The 23,889-nt window shown below is 42.4% G+C and overlaps 1 protein-coding gene across 3 annotated transcripts in view; it reads right to left on the bottom strand.

Annotated features, from left to right (window-relative positions):
• Window positions 1-818: 818 nt before the first annotated feature.
• Window positions 819-23,889, bottom strand: part of ADGRA3 (adhesion G protein-coupled receptor A3) — a 140,756-nt gene continuing 117,685 nt past the window's right edge. For all 3 annotated transcript variants that reach the window (XM_086705332.1, XM_025922104.2, XM_086705333.1), the window contains 5 exons: window positions 17,627-17,751; window positions 16,425-16,548; window positions 6,616-6,761; window positions 2,530-2,625; window positions 819-2,390 (listed from right to left, as the gene is read on the bottom strand). In XM_086705332.1, the coding sequence (XP_086561458.1) occupies window positions 1,148-2,390; window positions 2,530-2,625; window positions 6,616-6,761; window positions 16,425-16,548; window positions 17,627-17,751 (1,734 nt within the window). In that variant the 3' untranslated portion in view covers window positions 819-1,147. The remainder of the gene's footprint in view (window positions 2,391-2,529; window positions 2,626-6,615; window positions 6,762-16,424; window positions 16,549-17,626; window positions 17,752-23,889) is intronic.

Genomic DNA, 23,889 nt, shown 5'->3' with positions numbered 1-23,889 from the left:
ATCAATGACCAAGGGGAACATTTGGATCAGAGCAGCTTTTGCCCTCAGAATGTAATTTAAAGATCAGTACCTGAGGAACTTTATCTGAGAACAAAGTAACAGCCAACAGAACAGCCAATACTGAAGAACTCAGAGTAAGTGAATGTGAACCTGACTTATATGGCTGTACTTCATTTACATTCAAGGATAATGTATGTGCTGGGGGGTGGGGGGGGAAGGAATGATTAAGAAAATTAAACCTAAATATAAATCACTGAAAAGCCATAAAAGTGACAAAACAATATTAAGAGGATCAAAGTGATAAGGCAAAGTAATTCAATTTAGAGAGAGCTTTTGAGGCATTTCCATTTCAAAAAAAAAAAAAAAAAAAAATTCCGTGAGATCTTTTTACAAACTTGTAGCATTTAAAACTGTATTTATAAAATACATCAATCCAAACAAGCTTTGATTTATATGTCATAATCAGTGGAGTTAATTATGTAGGAGTCTGCTAATTGATTTACATAGAATTCTCATTAAAATATCCCCATGTATAAACATAATTAAAATAGAACTACATGCTTCTATTATAAAATACAAAAATGTATGGGGCACATGGGTGGCTCAGTTGGTTAAGCATCTGACTTCAGCTCAGGTCATGATCTCACGGTCTAGGAGTTTGAGCCCAAGTCGGGCTCTGTGCTGACAGCTCAGAGCCTGGAGCCTGCTTCAGGTTCTGTGTCTCCCTCCCTTTCTGCCCCTCCCCGACTTGTGCACGCACGTGCTCTCTCTCTCTCTCTCAAAAACAAACAGTAAAAAAAAAAAATGTGAGACTGAAACAATGACAAACACCTATTTATTATATTAAATACAAGCCTGAAATGTTAAGTAGATACACAGATTCCAAGAAATTACATTTCAGATGCTCAAAGTCCTGCTGGTGCTTTGACAATGAAAACGATGCTTTAGAGGGTTTTTCTTTTTAATTCATAAAAAAAGCAACAATCGGGGGATATAAAATAAGACCCCAAACTTCAAAGTTTATTCAAAATTGTTTTGAATCCCTAAGGTGGCTGCAAACAGTCTGTTTTTACATAGTCCTGGCTTCAAGGAATGTGGACAACATGGTCTGTAGGGATTTGTGCCCAGGAAGCCCACCACCGCTACCCTACACAGTAGTCTCGTGTTTCCATAGCCCAGTCCTGACGTTGCCGGTGCTATCTGTACCCAGCAAGGGGCCCTCCTGCCCACTGCTTTTGATTGGTCCATTCTGGATGGCCAAGTTGAGTCCATAAGACTTCTGCTGACTTTCAAGCTCAACTACAATTGGCTTCCTTAAGGCATCTTTTTTACCACTATTTGAAATAGGCTTTTCAAAATTTCTGCTGCTCTTGGGAAGCGTGCTACAGCCGTCGCTGCTATCGGGTTGGGGCGGGTTGTACTGTCTCTCTCTGTAGGCTAAATAAGCCCTTCGACTCCTCGAGTGTCCTTCATTGTTGCCCGGCCGGCTTTTAGGTAAGCCGTTCTGCACGCTGCCTTCCACGCTGGTTGGGACGTCATAGGCATACTCTCTTAGGACGGTGAGTCTGCTTGCCCGGTGTCCTTTACTTCTGTTTTTATGATGGCGGCTTGGGTGCACATTTGTTCGACACTGAACTTCTAAAGGTGCCACATGCATTTTGATATCATTGTCCATTGAATGTTCCGTCAGACTATTATCAAGCTGAGGCGTGGAGTTCAAAGGCAGGGAATTGGTATGGCACTGAGCCGCCGCAGCCTGCAAGTTAGTTAACTTGCAGCCCTGGGAGGAATTTTTGAAGCTCGATGTACTCTTGTTTGTGCATGAAGATTCTGCACTACTGTTGGTGCACTTAGGCGCCTCTCCGTTCGTGCCACTGGAGCTGGGGGGCTGTACATTAACCTGCACGGAGTACGAGCTCCGGCCGGGGCAGCAGGTCATGATCCACGCAAGTCTAACATCCTCCCTATTGACGCAGTGGTGAACCACGATGAATGCGCTGAGACTCAAACACGTGGCTCCAAAAAAGAAGCTGAACACCAAGTCCAAAGGGTAATACAAGGAAACAGCCAAGGCCCCAAACATCCACAGGGCGACATATAAGAGCAAGGTAAGACTGGCCCCCAAAAGTTGAGAATGAAAAGTGTGCTCATTTTCCAACGCTGACGTCGAAATCAGAGACAGAGACAGGGAATCCTGATGGTTGACTTCGCCATTTTCATTGGCCGCCAGCCTCTGCTGCTCCTCCGTGGGCTCCTTCAGCTCATATTTGCGCTCAGGGTGTCTCTTCAACTGAATAAATATGCTCAGGAAGTACATACAGTTCACAAACGTGATGAAGCTGGCAGGCCCGTAGAAGGCTCCCAAGGAGGGTTCCCACGCCATCCAGCAACTAGGAAAGAAAATGGGAAACCAGTTCAGATGCTGCATGGCAACCAACTGTTCCAGGAACTGCAACAGAGTCAGGGCCTGGGAAAGCATTAAAAGAGAAGCAACTGGGGTCAGGTACGCAGAGAACACAAAACACTCACTAGGGTGCATGTGGCCGACTGCCGTAATTCTTGATGTTCGCGGCCGCTGTTATACCACAAACTATGATGGGTATGCCACCGCCGATCAGGTAGAATCTGGAAGGAGGGACAATGTGAATGTCAGCTCATCATTCCCATTGATTAAGGTACACACATCCCAGTATCTCGGTACTGCAATCGTCCTTCCTCAATGATTAATTATTATTCCCATCCCAATAATAAACTGGAGGTTAACTTTTGGAGGCTGCTTTGATAACAATAACTTTTTAAAAAATTTTTAAATTTTTGTTTGGATAGCTTTTTTTGAGTAGGCTACCACGTTTCCACTTGAGGAAAGCTGATCAGCTTCTGCCACCCTGTGGACAGGAAGAGATACTGCAGGTAGGGCTTCAATCTTTCCACGGGAATTCAGCAGGCAAACCAGTAAGTTAGTCCATTACAAAATGGACTTTAAGGTCTCACTATGCCATACAGTTCACACAAAATATGTAATAATATTAACTACTGATTAATGTCTGCCTATGCCTGCGTGTTGCAGGCCACCTCACTGCTGTGTATGCTTATCCCTAGTCACTGAGGCAAGGAAGGTGCCCCATCTCAGCCTCACACAGTGCCCAGGCCCTTCCTGACCTCCTTCCCATGGACTCACTGGGGACAGCAAGAAAAAGGATCGTGCAGTAGGAACTGAGGAGACAGAATGGCGGTGAGTCCTACCAAGAGAAACTTCTTTTCTTTTTTTTTTTAATTTTTTTTTTTTTCAACGTTTATTTATTTTATTTTTGGGACAGAGAAAGACAGAGCATGAACGGGGGAGGGGCAGAGAGAGAGGGAGACACAGAATCGGAAACAGGCTCCAGGCTCCGAGCCATCAGCCCAGAGCCCGACGCGGGGCTCGAACTCCCGGACCGTGAGATCGTGACCTGGCTGAAGTCGGACGCTTAACCGACTGCGCCACCCAGGCGCCCCGAGAAACTTCTTTTCTTGACCAGAGCTTCTTCGAGCTCCCTGATTAGAGAAAATAGGAACTTTGTGCCCTGGCCGCATCCTGCTGGGTACAGTCAGAATCTTAACTCTGCATCTGCCAATTCTAGAGACACAGCCCCATTCCTGAGCTGGCTGGATAAAGGCGGTGCAGTAAAGCCTTGGATTGTGAGTAACCTGCTCTGTGAGTGTTCCACAAGACGAGTAAACAGTTCTAATAAATTTTAACTTGATAAACGAGTGATGTCTTGCAATATAAGTAGCCTGTGATGCCGAATGTCACATGATCACAAATGAGCCAATGGTTCTCTCTTGCTGGGGGATTGTGGGTGATCATCTCCCATGCTCAGATGCTCGGTCTCAGGCTGCTGTGTTTGGCAGAGATCAGTGATTTTGCAGAACATCAGAAAGTACCCACAACAGGCCCAGTGTATTTTTTGTCATTTCAAAGCACTTATGGACAGTCCTTTGCTTTTCCGTACAAGAGTAAACTTAGGAATACTTTGCTTCATTCTAAGTCAGGCTGCTTGCAGATACAGACCCCTTCCTCTGCTGCCTTATTGCCAGTTACATTAAATACAGTACATGACAAAAGTTTATTAATACTGTACTGTAGTCATCACCCGTTAGTGATAGTGAAAGTTGTCTGACACAATAACCCTCCTCTGGCTGGTCTCCCTCACACCAATCACGAAAGTTCAGGTTATTTTATTTTTTTTTATATTTTGTATTTTATTATTTTGGATTACATTGCAGTAATGTAATCACTTTTATATGACTATTTTTGGGTTGTGGAACAAATCATCTGAGTTTCCATTATTTCTTATGGGGAAATTCACTTTGATATACAAATGCTTTGGATTACAAGCATGCTTCCATAATGAATTATGCTCGCAAACCAAGGTTTTACTGTATTCAAAACTTTTATTTAACGCTTGGGGTTATTATTTATTTTCTCAGAACCTAACAATAGGAAGGAATAGCTCTGAAGGATGGGATCCCTAAATCTCTTAATCAAACACCATCTCTCAGCTCTTTTAACCGAAGTGACAGAGGTGCCAACTCGCATCCTGTAACCTGACTCTGGTCAAGCACTCCTGTTTGTCCCTTAATCACCCAGGGAACCATTCACTCCCTGAATCTTTTATGTTCCCAGGCATTCTCTTTCAGTTCTTCCCTTTACTTGCTATGGCCCATTTATTAAATATCAACATGGCCCTTGGGGTGCCTGGGTGGCTCAGTCGGTTGAGCGTCTGACTTTAACTCAGGTCATGATCTCGCGGTCTGTGAGTTCGAGCCCCACATAAGGCTCTGTGCTGACAGCTCACAGCTGGAACCTGCTTCCGATTCTGTACCTCCCTCTCTCTCTCTGCTCCTCCTCTGCTCACACTCTGTCTCTCTCTCAAAAATAAATAAAGGTTGGGGCGCCTGGGTGGCGCAGTCGGTTAAGCGTCCGACTTCAGCCAGGTCACGATCTCGCGGTCCGTGAGTTCGAGCCCCGCGTCGGGCTCTGGGCTGATGGCTCAGAGCCTGGAGCCTGTTTCCGATTCTGTGTCTCCCTCTCTCTCTGCCCCTCCCCCGTTCATGCTCTGTCTCTCTCTGTCCCAAAAATAAAAATAAACGTTGAAAAAAAAAAAATTTAAAAAAAAAAAATAAATAAAGGTTAAAAAAAAATTAAAAAAAAAAAAATATCAACATGGCCCCAGGACCATTTTTTAACCAACTTCTCCCTGGGGGATTTGGTTCATTATCCTTGTGTTCAATCACCACACATGGAAAATGTCTCCTGTCCTGTCTGTAAAATGCCTAGCACGTCTTCCCTACTGAGTACCAGGTTTCCAAAAATGTACACTTCTCACAAAAAGTACTAGTGAGCCTGCCTCCCTGTGCTTACCTGCCCCGCCCCCATTCTACATTTCCTATATTATTTTCTCAGTTGACAGAAGCACCATGTGCCAAACTAAACTAGAGCAATTTGTAACCATCTTGGAATTCTCTCCCTCCCACACATTTTAAATCCAGTTGGCCATCAACCCTAGAGAAGTTGCCTCAACTGTCTTCAACACACACACCCTCTCTTCTCCATGATGCTGTTCTGGTTTCAGTCCTCATGGGGACCACCCTAATGACCTCAGCAGAATTCCTTACTCTCAGGCTCTCCAATTTTTACTCTATATTAATGCAAAGCTGTCCTTCTAAAAAGATAACTAGTCAAGCCACTCCCTTAGGTAAGTCTTCAATGGCTGCCCACATTTTAACATGGCTTCCAAAGGCCTGAAACGGAACTTTCACTCGGAATTCTGGCAACTCTCCACTGCATACTGTAGGTTCCCGCCAAACTGCATTTCTTGAAATTTCCTCAGCTCACTCACCACATAATCCTGTATCTGGAGTGTCCCCTCTCCCCTTTGCTCTAATCCCTAATGAAGGATCATCACTAATGGTCAATACTTCCTAACACCATCCCCCCAAATTAATGGTGCCTTTGTTTGCACTTTCAAAAGACCGTATCTCCACTATGTAACGTTCTTACACAGCCTGCAGCTGGTTCTTTGCGGCCTCCTCACACAGACTGTAAACCCCTCAAAGGCAGGACAGCTTAAGTCTCTGGTCCCGTGCCAAGTACACAGCCAGCATCCAGTAAACTCAATCACCATTGGTCAATTTTTACTCATCCAGCACGATAATCCATTATTTTCTTCTTATAATTGTGAAGAAAGGTGTAACTCCAAAACTATGTTGTCCTTTGTAGGGAATCATTAAATTGAAACACACTTACGTAGGTTAAAAATCTCTGACACGGCCTCAAGGAGACAAAAACAGTTAACATTTTCTTAGAGCGGATTAGATGCGCTTCACACATTACGGCACTTATTTATTCCCACTTTGTAGATGAGAGAGGAAGGCACGGAGAGGGTACAACCTCACGAAGGGCTTCCAGCTGGACGGCTGTGCAGCCAGTGCCCAAACCCAGGAAGCCCGGCTTCCAAGTCCATTATGTGCTCCCCAAAACTTACTCAGAATTGTTTTGTTATGATGAAGCTTCAGCTAAACTGATGTTTCATGAACATTTACTATAAAACAGTGAACAAAGATACCAAATACCTGAGCATTGGTCTTGGTGGAGGTGGTAGTTCATCAGGATCCTGGCATCTTTTAGCCTTTCTAGTGACTTGTTTGTAGATATTTCGAGCCGTCACTCCCACCCATAGTACTGTAGCAAGAGTGGAATAATGAAGAATTATTCCAATCTAGAAAGAAGATCGAAGACTATATGTAAGCTAAAAGGAAAAAAAAAATTCCCCAGTAGTAGCTGCCACCAAGGTGTACCAAAAATAACTGGTAAGGAACTTCCAAAAATATGATTCAAAACCAGTATGACAGTATCTTCTAAAGATCAGTTCCTCTACCCACGAATCAAACAGAGGACCCTAACAGACATGTGACAGAGGGTTATGTCCCCTAACAGACAAACCAACATTTGGATCTCGGAGGCCCACACACTACGTACAATTTATACCCAAGAAAACCCTTCATACACCACAGAATTGGCTTTTCAATATCTTTAAACCAAAGGTGTGTGTGTCAGGGATGCAATGTCATAAATTAGAGTTCAGTTTTGAAGGCCCGTTTTAAGGAAGAATGTAGAAGGCAAGGGTAACCAGAGAGTGAAAGCCACAAAACACAGAGAATAAGCTTTATTGTGACAGAACGGAGTTGTTCTAATTCAGAAGTATTTACTATATACGGTGACGGTAACACAGCAAGGTAATACACTGGTGGTTAAGAGGGTGAGGTCTAGAATCAACAACTTCTGCCTGGTTTTAAAACCAGGATCCACCCCTTACCTGCTATGATACCTTAGCAGAGTCACATAACATCTCAAACATTGGTTTCTTCGTTGGTAAACGGAGAGAGATATGAAAGTAGTGGAAGACTAACTAAGAGCCTACGTAAAGCATTTTGCACATTGCCTGGCATATGGTAAGTAATCAAGAAAAATGGTATCTGTATTTTAATTATGACTATTAAGAGTGTGCTTTTAAGTAAATAATGTCACCTCTCTAAATTAATTTTCCTCATTTGAAGAGTGGGAAGATTATCAATAACCATCTCTAGCAATTTTGTGGGGACTATATGGTTACAATATTTTTTTTTTTTATTTTTTTTTTTTATTTATTTTTTTTTTTTTTAAATTTTTTTTTTTCAACATTTATTTATTTTTGGGACAGAGAGAGACAGAGCATGAACGGGGGAGGGGCAGAGAGAGAGGGAGACACAGAATCGGAAACAGGCTCCAGGCTCTGAGCCGTCAGCCCAGAGCCTGACGCGGGGCTTGAACTCACGGACCGCGAGATCGTGACCTGGCTGAAGTCGGACGCTCAACCGACTGCGCCACCCAGGCGCCCCTGGTTACAATATTTAAGACACAAGAGGTACCCATTTAAGAGCAGGTAACTGTAGCACATGTAATGGTCACACTAATTAAGTTTCTTCCCTCAGAGGGGTGATGGAGGGTATGTTTACCATGTGACTTGAGCGTGAAGCAACTCTAGTTGAAGATCAAATTCTAGGTGAGGCTATGTACTGGGGCTAAGACAGGCTTAAAATCCATTTTAAGAAAAATAAGTGTGTCACTGGGGTATCAAGGACATAATTCAGCTTTCTTGTCTAACTACCATATTTTAATGTTTCCTTTTTAAACAATTATCACAGGTAACATCCTATTAATGAAAATCTTCAAAAAAAATTTTTTCATTCTAAAAAGATGGCTCTCCGATCTCAAGAGAATCGATCCATCACCAAACCTGCGTCAATAATACATGCATTTAGATTGTTGCCCAGAAATTTTAATGAGAACCAGTGAGCGCCAAAATCTGGTAAATGAAAACCCAAGTCTTATTGTGCAGGACAAAAACGAGGGTAGTCACTGTCCAGCCTGAACCTTACACTGACTTGGGAAGGGCCGGCAGGCTGGATCCAGCTTGGCCAAATGAGAAAACTCAGATTGATTTTCTTTGTAAGGAGAGGAGTGGCTCCTTGGCTTCCATTAGTTTTACTGACTGTACCGTAAAAGCAAAATTTACAGAGGAAAGTGGAACAAAAAGCAGAAACTAAACCTTAAGCTATCTGGAGTCGCACCAAATACTAGAAGTAAAAATAGTGTAAATGAATTTGGTACACAGACGCCAAAACATTCAAGACAAATCACAATGGTAGGCTTTACGAGTGATGCTGAGGTCAGAAGAATGAGACTGAGCTGTGAAGTAAGTTTAAAAAATAGGAGTAAAAATGTTTTCAACATAGGAGGTGCAGGATGGAGCATTTTCTTGTTTTAGATCCAAGAGGGAAAACTCAACCTTTAGATTTTGAAGTGTTTTCTACGGCATTTCAAAATTTCCAGAAGTACTCATGCTTGAAATTACCGAAGCCTTCAGTCAAATATTACCAAGAGCAGAATTTTAGGAGACTGATGTCTCCTAGTAACCATCATGGAAGCAAATCTCCTGATATTCCAGAAGAACTGGAATAAAGGAGAGACTGAGAACTGGCAGAGAGGGTATTCCTAGCTTTTGGAAAGGGGTACTTCCTACTGTACTCTCTATCAGACCCTTGAAATACAATCTCACTGTCAAATTTCTTCCACATGCGTTAGAAATGCATGTGGAGGGGCACCTGGGTTGCTTAGTTGCTTGAACGTCCCACTTCGGCTCAGATCATGATCTTGTGGTTCCTGAGTTCGAGCCCCATGTCTGGCTCTGTGCTAACAGCTCAGACCCTGGAGCCTGCTTCAGATTCTGTCTCCCTCTCTCTCTGCCCTCCCCCCGCTCACACACACACACACACACACACACTCTCTCTCTCAAAAATAAATAAGCATTAAAAAAAAAATAGAAATACAAGGGGAAAGTTTGTAAAGTTTGGGAATAAGTAATCTAATTTATAGGGCACGCAAATGATTAGTGAGGTCACCTGATCTCAGGATATCAATTTCCAAAGCTGTAAAATGGATATAAAATAATCATCCTAAAGAGTTGCCCTTTAGGGGAACCTGTGTGGCTCAGTCGGTTAAGCGTCCGACTCCTGATTTCAGCTAGGTCATGATCTCACAGTTTGTGAGTTCGAGCCCCGTGTCAGGCTCTGTGCTGACACTGCAGAGCCTGCTTGGGATCCTCTCTCTTTTCCTCTCTCAAAATAAATAAAAAAATAAAAACTTAAAAAGAAAGAAAAAAGAGTTGCACTTTATATATAGGCTACCTAACCACACTCACAAACTAGAGACCAAACATTATAACAACCATATTTTTAACCACCAATAAACCTAAGATATCACAGCATGTACAGCAACTGTGCAAAAAAATTATCTTTAATATTTATAATAATGTATGAATACATACGAAATAATAATAGTTTCCACTACTGAATGCCTGCTATGTGCCAAAAAACGTATTTAGACAATTTGTACGTGCTTCCATTTATCCTCCTAATGTCCCAACCACACCTGTTGGCTTCCAAATCCCATGCCCCTTCTATTGTGCTGTGTGTCTTCACTGAACAGTAAAGCACAGTGGTGAGGGGGGAGGGCCACCCGAGTCAGAGAGACTGGCATCTGAATCACACCTCTGCCACCTAACAGCCCTTGATTTGGGGCAAGCTGTTTCAAATCCCTACGACTCAATTTCTGTATTGATAAAATAGATGAGTAAGAAGTACCTCCCAGGGTTAACATGAAAGTTAAGATAACACATTTGCAGTAGTTGGCAAGTCGACTCCCTTAATATTCATTGATTAAATTTCCCCAATGCATTTCACGTGTCATTGCAGAAGAACTCTAGATAAGAGATACAAAAGGACACCAGAGAAGGTCAGCCAGCACTGTGCTTAATAGATTAAATCATGGATGGAATGGTAGAGGAACAAGGGGACTTAGGTAAGATCCAGCCAAATCTTTTCTAAGGAAAACCAGGGAAACCAAGGACAGAAGATTAATTATCAAACAATTATCTGGCAGTGCATCATGACCCAGAACCCAGAACCTTTCCAACTGGGAGTCAACAGCCCTGGCTCCTCTGTCACTCAGCTTCTTATTCTCCTTCGACTCCTTCTGCCAAAGAGAGTAAAAGGCTGTAGAATGTACCCACTGTACCCCCTGGAACACAGAGTGGGAAGGACCTGGCTGGTGCCTAGTGGCACCTTGAATAACCTCAACCAATCACTGTGGGGTGGAACCTATATTAGAACCTGTTCTTGCCGCTCATAAAATATATGAGCACTAAAAAGGGAGATAAGAAACATAAAAGTACATTGATCAGGTACACATATCAAACTGCATGTAAGATACGTACACCTTAGGGTTCCGTTTTAGAACCTTAGGGTTTCCGCTGGAGGAACCCTGATGATCATTTAAGTTAATTAGCCCAACCCATTATTGTACAGAAGAAGCATTAAGTCCCTACCAGGTTAAGCGGGTAGTCATACTAGTCATTCTGGCAGACACCGAATTTGAACCTACCTACTAGTGTCCAGAACCCCAGGCCAGTCCTGCACGCCTTCTACCAACCCCCCCGCTCAGCTGGCTCCTAACTGAACCATCACAACAGCAAAGCAAAACCAGGCATGTCTGAGTCAGAAGCAGCAAGAATGTCTTTCATAGAAGAAGGGGAGAACATTGTAAAAACAGAAGAACACGACATACGAAAACATCTAAAGACTTGCCTTTCCCTTTTTAAAAAAATAAATAATTATGTAATGGACCTTCAGTGTAGAGGCCCCAGATGCTTCATGCAAATTCGTCTCCTTTTCTTTCTAGAAATGGTATAAAATGTCATTCAGGGCAATGAAAGGCAGTCATCTTCACAAAGTCCTCTTTCTATTCATCTCCTTAGCGAAATAAATGTGTCTGCTTTGTGAAAACGATGAATATTTTTAGACAAAAGTGAGACTACCACTACCACCGTGTGCTGGGCACGCTCCTAACAGCCCATGCTCAGGATGGCTCCAGGGTTGAATGTTTTCTACTATTTGTAAACAAAGGCCTTTTTCTGTTCGTTCACCCAGTAAGTACTTGCTAAGCATCTAGTATCACCTACTCTGGGTCAGGTCCTGGGCTGATCCCTGGATAAACACGGGTGAATCAAATCCAGGGGATTCCTGCCCCTGCAGAGCATCGAGTCCAGAGTCAGTAAACAGGTAAACACCAGTCGACTGCAAAGTTTCGGAGGCATGATGGAAATGTAATAAGTACCGTATGATAATGAGAGGAGGGGAGGGGAGGGACGGTATCTCTCAAACATTAACAGTAAAACTGAGGCCTCCAAACAAGATGAAGAGAAATCAGAAGCGGGGAAGGACTGAGAAAACAGGAGACTATCTTCTGTGCATGGATTCAGTTGACCCAAGTCCCATTATCTGACCTGTCGTAGGCTCCAATCAGGTTTGTTTCTCAATGTATACTAATGGCCTACAACAGAAACATTCTGCACAGCTGAGAGGTGATTTTGTCACAGTAGTGACAGCAGTAATAATAGCTACTATCTACGAGCACCTTCTGTATACCAGGTATTCCTGAGTTCCTTAATCCTCTCCATGATTCTTATACACACTCCTATTGTCAGTTGGATGTCAGCTCTACAATACTAGATTAATTGCCAGCCTTAGGTTCAAGACACATTCTAATGACGAGACCAAGCATGGCCTGCTTTTATTTAATTAGTTACTGTTTGCAAGCATCTAGGAATCTTGATCAAAAGGTGAGACCTTGATCAAAACCTGTATCAAATAATATAATCCCCTTCACCCCAGGTAACCACCCTATACCTTATGTTTACCATCTCTTTGCCTTCCTTCCTCAGCTTTACCACATCTACACATTTCCATTAAAAGCGAGCTGTTCCCATATTACTTTTTTCTTTACAAAAAAAGACGGCGGGGTGGATGTAATTTATGGGACTTAATTTTTTCATGTATGTTCCTAAGACTTACCCATATTGTTACACATTGTTGTAATTCATTAGTTCTGACTGCTGCATGATATCACAGTTTATTCATCCGCTCTCTCACCGATGGGCATTTGGGTTGCGTCCAGGTTTTTTCTATTGTGCACAGCGCTGCTATGAATATTCATGTCCATGCGTATACTCCTACACATGTACGTACACATGCGCACGTGCGCCTGTTGCCTATGGGCAAGCTCACTCTCTGATTCCAGGAGTGGGGCTGCTGGGTCTCAAGGTGTGTGCATGTTTAACTTCAGATGGCAAAGCCTCCCCAAATCATCCACTTACATTCCCACCCACTATGTATAAAACATGTGGACCCACATGTTCTTCATGACCCGGCAGTGTCAGGCTTGATTTCTGCTGACGGAAAAGGCATAAATATTACCGCATTGTCTTAATTTGCATCTCCATGACCACCCATGCTGCTGAGTACCTCTTCCCGTGTATACGGACTCCCTCAGTGTATACATTCTCCTCTATGAAAAGCCTGTCCACTCTCACCACTTTTTCTACTGGGTCAGTTGGGACATTCTCATTGATTACAGTTTTTAATGTATTTTTTATCCTAATATCCTTTCGGTGGTATGTATTAAGAAGAATGTCTTCCAGGTCTCCTAGGATTTCACTCATCTGGAATTTGAGAAACTCACCAGATGATCATAGATGAAGGGAGGGAAAAATAAGATAAAAACAGAGAGGGAGGCAAACCATAAGAGACTCTTAAATAGAACAAACTGAGGGTTGATGGGGGGGGTGGAGGCCAGGGGAGAGGGGAAAATGGGAAAAATAAGATAAAAACAGAGAGGGAGGCAAACCATAAGAGACTCTTAAATAGAACAAACTGAGGGTTGATGGGGGGGCGGGGGTGGAGGCCAGGGGAGAGGGGAAAATGGGTGATGGGCATTAAAGAAAGCACTTGTTGGGGCGCTTGGGTGGCGCAGTCGGTTAAGCGTCCAACTTCAACCAGGTCACGATCTCACGGTCCGTGAGTTCGAGTCCCGCGTCAGGCTCTGGGCTGATGGCTCGGAGCCTGGAGCCTGTTTCCGATTCTGTGTCTCCCTCTCTCTCTGCCCCTCCCCCGTTCATGCTCTGTCTCTCTCTGTCCCAAAAATAAATAAAAAACGTTGAAAAAAAAAAATTAAAAAAAAAAAAAAGAAAGCACTTGTTGGGATGAGCACTGGGTGTTGTACGTAAGTGATGAATCACGGGAATCTACTCCTGAGGTCAAGACTAGACTGTATGTTAACTGAATTGAGAGTAAAAAATAAATAAATAAAAAGAACAAACAAACAAAAAAAGGAACAGCATCTTCCAATTTGTTAGCTTGTCCTTCCACTTTCATTAAGGAATCTTAATTGACAAAAGCTCTTATTTTTAATTCAGTTACAATTATCTCTCTTCTAGTCAATGCCTTTAGTGTCATAATTAAGAAATCCCTTATCCCAAGAATGGTGATATTTTCTACTATGAATTTTAGCATTTTGGCTTGGCCATGTTAGTTTTTAATCCACCCAGAATTGACATTTTTTTTTATAAGGCACAACTGTAATGTTTTTCCACCAGCTGCTTTTTATTTTACTGCAGGGAGGTCTCTCTTTCCCTAACTGATGAGGCATGCAGCCTCAGTCTCACACCAAAGTTCCACATGGGTCTGCCTTGGGGTCTCCCTTCTGCTTGCACTGGTCCTTCTCCCCACACCAAATGCCTCGGCGTTCGTGACAAGAGCCTCACAAGCTCTGATGATCAGAAGGGCAGCCTTCTTGCTCTACTCTTCCCGTGCAGAAAAGTCCTGGCTATCTTTATCTTCGGTCCTTTGCTTTTAATGTAGATTTAAAAACCATCTTACTGAGTTTCGTAAAAAAAAATTATTTAATGTATATATTAATTTCAGAGGAACCACCACTTTTCTGATATTAAAACTTCCTCTCCTTCAGCCTAGTATATCTTTCCATTTACTTAGGTCTTCTTTAATACTTTATTACAATTTTGCCTGTAAATCACAAACATCTTTTATTATTTCTTGGTACCTGATGTTCTCTGATGCCACATAAATGGCACCTTCACATTAATTATGTTTTCTCAGAGTTCTATTTCTGCAAGCTAGCATCAAACTCCTGTATGTTCCCCCTTGGCTAAACCTTCCCATTACTTCAAATAATTTATCTGTGAATTACTGTAGGATTTTTCGTATATAAATAATCACATAATCTGATAACTCAATTATTATCCCCAATTTATGGGTGAGAAAACTGACACACAGAAAAGCTAAACACTGAAATCACAGGATCTTAAAGATGCATCTGCACCCCCCATGCTCACTGTAACATTATTCACAACAGCCAAGAGGTGGAAATAACTTACATGTCCATCAATTGGTAAATGGATAAAGAAAATGTGGTGCGTCCATACAATGGAATACTATTCAGCCATAAAAAGGAAGGAAATCCTATCCCATGCTACAACATGCATGAACCTCACTGAAGGACTTTACACGAAGTGAAATGAGCCAGTCAGTTGCAGAAGGATAAATACTGCATGAGTCCATTTGGATGAGGTATCTAAGTGGTCAAGCTCATAACAGGCAGAAAGTGAAACAGAGGTGGCCCAGAGCTGGGAGGAGAGGGGAGCAGGAAGTTGATGGTTAACAGATACAGCAGTTTAGTCATGCTAAAACAGGGTTCAGTCATGCAAGATGAAAAAGTTGTAGAAATCTGCTATACAACATTGTACTTATATTTAAACTGACACTTAAAAGTTTATGAAGAGGGTGTATCTTTTTGTTATACGTTTTTTGCAATTAACAAAGTTAGGGGTGCCTGGGTGGCTTGGTCTGTTAAGCGTCCAACTTTGGCTCAGGTCATGATCTCACAATTTGTGAGTTCAAGCCCCACATCGGGCTCTCTGCTGTCAGGATGGAGCCCACTTCCGATCCTCTGTCCCTTTCTCTCTCTGCCCCTCCCCTGCTTTTGCTCTGTCTCTTTCAAAATAAATAAATAAACTTAAAAAAGCAAACGTTAAATAAACTGTCCATCAAAACAGTAAACGGTAAACCTGAGATCCAAATCCAGGCAGTCTGGACTCTTAATTACGATATGGCACCACTTGCTATCATGCATACAGAAAAAAATATGCAAATATAGGAAATACGGAGAATTTTAGGTCTATTCATATGTTGAATAATTTTGGTTTTTCTTATACTTATCCTACAAGAATACTGTACTAAGCTTACATATAATAATTTACTTATTTGAAGTTACAAGTTGCGTATTTTTAAACATGCTTTTTTAATGTTTATTTATATTTTGAGAGAGAGGGGGTGGTGCAGAGAGAGACAGAGACTGAATCTGAAGCAGGCTCCAGGCTGTGAGCTGATGATCCAGCACAGAGCCCGATGGGGGGCTCGAACCCACAAGCCGCGAGATCATGACCTGAGCCAAAATTGGACACCTAACTGACTCAGCCACCCGGGACACCCAAAAGTTGAATATTTTTTAAATTTTTCATATTTACCACACCTCACAAGTTTCTGATTTTTATATCTTCCAGTTAAATCTTTTTGAAGTTCCTATTTTTGTCATAACTGGTGAAATAATTTTTAAAACTCTGTCAGAAAACACACTTTTCTCTTAGCCGAAGTCAGGGTCTTATAATTTTTTTAATAGATGTCTGCTACCATAACACACATAACAAGTAGCAATGAATTCCCAAGCATAAAGAGACAAGCTCCCTAAGTCATGTGTTCAATTGTGAACTAAGAGTTCAAGTGTCACCTGAAATCTGGTGACACTTGGCTTAACTTTCGTTAAAGAAAAAACAACCTGAAGAAGCATTTTTTCCTTTTACAGTTAATAAAACATGAAATTACTTTCTAATACCAGTATTTTTTTCCCATTCCAGTTTTTCATTCTGACTTACCGCTTGGCAGATACTGGCATTTCTGGTTTGGGTCACTCCTCCCACAAAGACCACACAGGTCAGGAAAATATGAAAGCACAGGTTCACAAGCATATGCCAGCCCTTGAGACTGATCCTAATCAGACTGTTGAAAGAAAGAAACATTAATATTCAGGCTAGTCCATGTGAAGCGGGATACTATGATATTCATCCACAAGCTAGCAATTCCAGCAGCACAAAAGGGCAAATGTAAATGTTTCGTGCTTAAGCATTTTACTTAGAATGCATACACTATCACACACACACAGGATTTGAGACATTTAAGTCAATACAGTGTCTTAACATTCAACTTTATGACCAAAAGAGACAAGTCGTTTATGGAACTACTGCACCCACGAAAGGCGAAACAAATTCTCCATAATAAGAAATATCTGGGCTTCTGTTAGTTATGATGTCTTCTGACGGCGGGATTACTTGTTTGCTTCCTAGAGGTTTCTGCAAGGTGCCAATCTCTACTTTTTCTGACCTACTAGGATAACGCGTCTAAATGCCCAGTGCATTTCTTCCTGGCCTTTCATAACAAAATGCTGAAATCTTTCTTTTCTTAACATCAAAATCTCCTTTTGTTTCTTAACTAAATGTCAAGAAATGCCATATATGTCCAGCTTAAAAAGGAAAATACATTCTGGCAAAACCTCTTGTGAAGTGAATTTCTGCTTAGCAAATCCCTCTAGTTCCTACCATAAAATAAAACTTTCTGTAGCTCTGCCTCCAATTAACAGAAACCATATCCCACACTGAAACGCCACAAACTTTTCTTACAAATGCCATCTTTAAAATAAAGAATATCGCAACCTGCAAAAAGTCATAAAACAGACATACCACCACAGTCTGGAGCTGGACGACACGGCTACGGGTAAGAGGCCTCCGGCTCACCTCACCCACGGTTGTCCCCAAGCCTCACCTCCCCGCCTCCAACACATCCCTCCCATGTTCTTTCCCAGATACAAACAGACTGGATGCTATAAAAGATGAATTTACCACCGCATGGACTAATTACTTATGTCTCAAACTGCATGAAATGAAGGAGGCTTGATGCGTTCTCAAGGAACTGCTCTTACTTTGGAAGGATAGCACGGTGTTGAAACTCAGCTTTATCCTCATTCCAGGTGAAAAACACCCTCCAAGTCAAAGTCCTCCATTCACCCAGTTCCGCTTCTTACCTGCGATGGTATATGTAACTGACGATGACCGCCAAGAGGCTCAAGAGAAGGATGACAGCGGTGGTATAAACCACGGGGTGCAGAAGACTGGCTGCCTGGGTGTAGAGTTCAGATCCCGTCAAATCCTGGGGGGAGAAAAGGAAGGACCATTCTGGGAGCACTGTTCTGGACACGCAGAGATGTTCTCCAGAGACTAAAACACTCTGACCTTTATGACGTCTTCATTTTATTCGAGGACCAATGTTTCATGCTGTTCTCCTCACACCTTACTCTGCCTTTCTGACTCCCACCATGTAAACTACTACGGTGTGTGTACTTAGGCTGTGTGTGCTCGTGTATGTGTGTATGTGTATACACACACATGCATACATACATACACGCACACACGTACCTTGTTCTACGTCGGCTTTGCAAATCTGCATACTGACTTTGCTACAAGGGTGACAGACAGCAGCAGCCTTGTGATAAGGCACAGCCCAGCAGTACCTCCGAGACAGCCAAGCCCAGACAGACGTTCCCAACCATGTGCAGGCAAGCTTAGCTCCAAGGCCAGCAAACACAAGTGGACTAAACCCCATGTAAGGTGCTGGGGACACAGGGGTCAGACATGGGTCCTGCCCGTGAAGAAATGCAAGTCACAGGGGAGAGGGATGCACGATCAGATCACAACAATGTCTGAGGACGGTGAAGGCAACACGGTTTTGGGAGCGAAGCGCTCAAAAATCAATACCGTAAAATAACGGCAAATCACTCATTTGGCTTTTATGATAATCCAGGCACTAGGCCAGCACTCCACACCAAGTTAAATCTATGAGGTACACAAATCACGGGCCCCGTTTTATAGTTTGAACAACTGAGGAGCAGAGAGGTTAAGTTCCGTGAGGATTAGGTCCAAGAGAACGTGGTTGCCAAGTCTGTGTTCTCCAACACGATGCAGACAGTGCCCCCACTACGATGCAAACAGTAGACACATAAGGTTTCTTCCTCGTAAGGGACCAAAACAGGCTGGGAACGCGGCTTCCGCGCCGGCCACAGCCACCATGCCAGACAATAAGGGTTGTAGAAGCCCAAGCTGTAGAGTCACCAGATCCCGTCACCACATGATCCTTCTAGACAGACTCTGGAGGCTACAAAATGACAGCTGGATGCAGGAAGTAGTTCACAGGAAACACATCTTTAATCCGAAGGTGCCGGACACATCCAGAAAAGCTAGATGGAAAAGGGGGCAAATTTTCCCACAGAAGAATGGGAAGCCGACACAATACAATTATGGATCTAAAACGATCTTCTCAGAACACCTTAACAAGCCCCTCACCGTAACAAATGATGAACAGAGGCTCACGGAGCCTGACAAAAATCACGGTTAATAGGAAACCGGAGATGCAACAAGGGAAATTGAATTCCAGTCTGAGTGTTCCACTACGCTGTGATGAGTCTCAAACCTGCAATTCATCTATTTATTTGACAAACGTTAATTGGGTACCCGCCACGGCCAGGAGCTGTGCCAAACCCCGGGTATTCAGCGAACCGCGGAACACAGTCCCAGCCCTCGAGAGCCGACAGGCTGTGAACTAAGTACCAAAAAGAGAAAATACAAGAGAAAAGTCCTATGGCCACAAAGTCTGAGCAACCAGCCCTTGTGAGATGCCCACGAGATTAGTCAAGAGCACAGGGCCTCAGTGTGTTCACATTTTGCCACAAGTCCAGAATATCAATGGGAAAACACAAAAACACACTGGGGCAACGAGAGCCAGTTACATGCTAGTAAACGCGCACACGTTTCTTCTTCATTTCTACAGGAAACTACTATTCCAGTGCACGATGAATAACTGAAGATAAGCGTTCAGTAGCCAGGGTTTGGTCTTCAGACTCCTTCCATGCACCACTCATTGTACGTTCCTCTAGGAAACATTCAGTAACACGTCCCCACTTACGTGCTGGCTACGTGATTCCGGAAGAGTTACCCCACTATACAGTGAAGACACCACCAATCACCTGGCAAGGTCTGGGTAGGAGCCGGTGGGGGGCATGCAAACGTGCCATCCATGGGGCCTTGTTGAGAGTAACAACACAGGTGGCTGCATAATAGCTAATGAAACTTTGGGGAGCCTGGGTGGTTCAGTCGGTTGGGCGTCCGATTTCAGCTCAGGTCATGATCTCACGGTCCATGAGTTCGAGCCCCGCGTCAGGCTCTGTGCTGACAGCTTGGAGCCTGGAGCCTGCTTCAGATTCTGTGTCTCCCTCTCTCTCTGCCCCTCCCCTGCTCATGCTCTGTCTCTCTCTGTCTCAAAAATAAATAAAAACATCAAAAAAAAAAAATTTTTTTTTTAAATAGCTAATGAAACTTTGGGGAGCCTGGGTGGCTCAGTCGGTTGGGCGTCCGACTTCGGCTCAGGTCATGATCTCACGGTCCATTAGCTCGAGCCCCACGTCAGGCTCTGTGCTGACAGCTCAGAGCCTGGAGCCTACTTCAGATTCTGTGTCTCCCTCTCTCTCTGCCCCTCCCTTGCTCATGCTCTGTCTCTCTCTGTCTCAAAAATAAATAAAAACATTAAAAAAAAAAATTTCTTTTTTTTTTAAATAGCTAATGAAACTTCAAACTTCCAATTCAGTTCTCAAAATATACTGTGTATAGTAATTACATTTAAAAGCCAGCACCGCGGAGCTTGGGTGGCTTGCTCGGTTACGTGTCTGACTCTTGATTTTGGCTCAGGTCACAATCTCACGGTTTGTGAGATCAAGCCCTGCATCGGGCTCTGTGCTGACAGCATAGAGCCTGGTTGGGAGTCTCTCTCTCTCTGCCCCTCCCCCACCCTCTCTCTCCTCAAATAAACAAACAATATTTTAAATAAAATTTAAAAAATAAAAGCAATTAGTATTTTCAAAAGCCAAGTAAACAAAACACAGTAGATGAAAGAAACTAGAGGCTGAAATAAAGGGCAAAGACTCTTATAATTCCAAGTTATAGCTAGAGAAAGGCACAGGTGCTACCGTCACCGGTTTCACAGGGCACTGCTTCTATTGGGGCATATTTACGCATCTTGAGAGAGAGAGAGCCGGAGTTGGGGGTGTGACCAGAAAGAAAGGGAAAAAGAGAATCCCAAGCAGGCTCCGCACATCAGCACCGAGCCCGACACAGGGCTCAAACTCACAAACTGCGAGATTGGGATCTGATCTTACAACTTAACCGACTAAACAACCCAGAGTTGCCCTACTGGGGCATTTTTGATGGTCACAACGAACTGACCTGCCCAAATGGAAAAGAACTCCTGCTGAGACACTGACCAAGGAAAGGGGTAAAGTGCCAGGCAGTAAACAGTTAATTTTAGGCTTTGAGGGCCAAGGGAGAAATTGAGGCTATTCTGCAGGTACTTATAAACCACTTAGTATATAACCATTTAAAAAAAGCAGCTGACTGCTCTGGGCCACCATGATTTACAGATGTCAGGTATAAAGGAAACAAAATAAGGTAAGAAATCCTCCTATCTTGATGGCATTAAAATACAAGAATATAAGACTACTGAGACAACTGAGGAGATTAGGATAGTATAGAAGTTAAATATCTAAAGCAACAAAATACAAATCTGAATTAAAATTATTTTCAGTTATATACATAAGCTTTGTGATACAATAGCACAAAGATCACTAATACACCGCCCAAATATGACCACCAGGAGGTACCTGTGAGGAGAGAAAAACTCAACATTTGCAAGTGTACATAACAGACCATCAGAGGGATACTGTTCACTCTTTACAGTACAAATTTTAAGAAAATAATGGAGAAAGGAAGTGAAAAGTATAGTTTTTCATAGAAGCTAACTTTGCCAGAGCAGGCAGAAGGTATCCAAACACCTGAAGGTGTTCCAAAAAACAAAACAAAAAAAACAACAAAAAACCCCCACACAAAGATGATGATTAAGGACCCAAATAAAGGGAAGAAGAGTTTTTGAAAATCTTTGTTAACTTGATAAAAATAGATTCATACATTTGCATGTTACTTCTAGCCCAAGACTTACTAAATATAAAATCACTGGCAGTTTTAAATAATCCATTGTCATTATATTAATAATAAGAGTAATTATAGGGGCACCTGGGTGGCTCAGACAATTAAGCATCTGACTCTTGGTTTCGGCTCAAGCCATGATCTTTTTGTGAGTTCCAGCCCCACATCAGGCTCTGTGCTGGCAGGGTGGAGCCTGCTTGGGATTCTCTCTCCCTGTCTGCCCCTCCCCCACTTGTATTCTCCCTGTCTCCCTCATATAAAAAATAAAAAAGTATAAGATTAACTATCAATCTGTAATTATGTAAACTCACCATGATCTGAACAATGGAATCAAGTTCAAAGAAAATACCACAGGGTATCCCGTTTGTCAGACTACAAAGAAGTATTAAAAAGCTCACCAAAAATAAAATTTAAAAGTAGCTCTAAAATAAAAAATGAAAAATTAATAAAGGATATGACTTCTATGCTGCTTTTAGTTTTCCCCCTATGGAACAAAAAGGAATGTTACGATTTTGCTCCCCCTACCTCACACCATATACAAAGGTCAATTCCAGTCAAAATCATGGACCTATATGTAAAAGATAAAAAACATTAAAGCTTCTTAAAGAAAACAAAGAGTATCTTCATAATCTTGAGATAGGAAGAGTTTTTTAAAAGAGGAAATAAAAAGCACTAACTATAAAAAGCAAAACTTTAGAAAAATTAAGAAACTGTACATAAAAAGACAACATTAAAAGAAAAAGGAAAAAGTCGCTTTTAAAGACTGAATGCTTGCACCCCTCCCAAATCCTTATGTTGAAATCCTAATTCCCAATTTGATGGTATTAGGAGGTGGGGTCTTTGGGAGGTGATTAGGACAGGATCGTGGCCTCATGACTGAGATTAGCACCTTTATAAAAGAGACCACAGACAGCTTCCTTGCCCTTTCCACCATGTGAGACACCATCTATGAACCAACAAGCAGGCCCTCACCAAACACTGAATCTGCTTGCACCTTTATCTTGGCCTTCTCGCCTCCAGAACTGTGAGAAATCTGTTGTTTATATAAACAGTACTCTGTTACAACAGCCCAAACTCATTAGGGCATGCATGCCCTGGGAGAAAATACTTTTTTTTTTTTTTTTTAATTTTATTTATTTATTTTGAGAGAAAGAGCACATGCACGAGGAGGGGAGGAGCACAAAGAGAGGGAGAGAGAGAGAATCCCAAGCAGGCTCTGTGCTGACAGCACAGAGCCTGACTCGGGGGTCGATATCACAAACCATGAGGTCATGACCTGAGCCGAAATGAAGAGTTGGACGCTCAACCGACTGAGCCACCCAGGAGCCCCTGGGAGAAGACATTTTAAACACATAAATCCAACAAAGAGCTCCTATTCACAATTCATATCAGCAATTCCTATAAATCATAAGAAAAAAACAGATACCAAACTAAAAATAGGCAAGATTTATATGTAGAATCTTAAAAACAAACAAAACAATATAAATGAACAAAATACAAACCAACCAACCTCACAGAGAGAGATCATTTTTGTGGTTACTGGAGGCAGAGCATGGAAGGAGGGAGGACAGCTGAAGATGGTTAAAAGGTACAAACGTCCAGTTATAAGATAACACTACTGAACAGTGTATTTGAAAGCTGCTGAGAGAGTAGAGCTTCAAACTTTCCTTTCTTTCTTTTTTTAGTATCTATATGAGATAACAGATGCTCATTAAGCTTACTGTGGTGATCATTTCATAATATATGGAAGTCTAGTCATGCTGTACACCTTACACAGTGTTGCATGTCAATTATACCTCAATAAAACTGAATGAGAAAAATAAAAGCCAAAGATAATGAAAACAAAGAGGCAAGATTTGAGCAAGAACTTCACAATAAGGGGATACCCAAACTCACAACAAGAAAATGGAGAGGTGCTCAGCATCACTAGTCAACAGAGAACGACAAATTAAAACCACAACGATATATCATAATACCCCCACCAAAGGCTAAAATTAAAGACTTAACACTAGCAACCACTGGCAAGGATGTGGAGCAACGAAAACTCTCATTACTGGTGAGACTATAAACCAAAATAACCACTCTGGTCAACTGTATGGCATTAGCTACCAAAGCTAAATATACGGGTACATACAATCCAGTAATCCCACTCCTGAGTGCCTCTGTCTGCCAAAAACCAAGTATGTGAATACTCGTAGCAGCTTGCTTTGAATGCCTGAACCTAGCAACAGCTCAAATGCCCATAAAGAGTAGAACATAC

Source organism: Puma concolor, chromosome B1, assembly GCF_028749965.1.
Source record: "Puma concolor isolate L17-30 chromosome B1, mPumCon1.1.hap2, whole genome shotgun sequence".
Taxonomy (NCBI): domain Eukaryota; kingdom Metazoa; phylum Chordata; class Mammalia; order Carnivora; family Felidae; genus Puma; species Puma concolor.
This window is presented reverse-complemented; position numbering and strand designations above follow the sequence as displayed.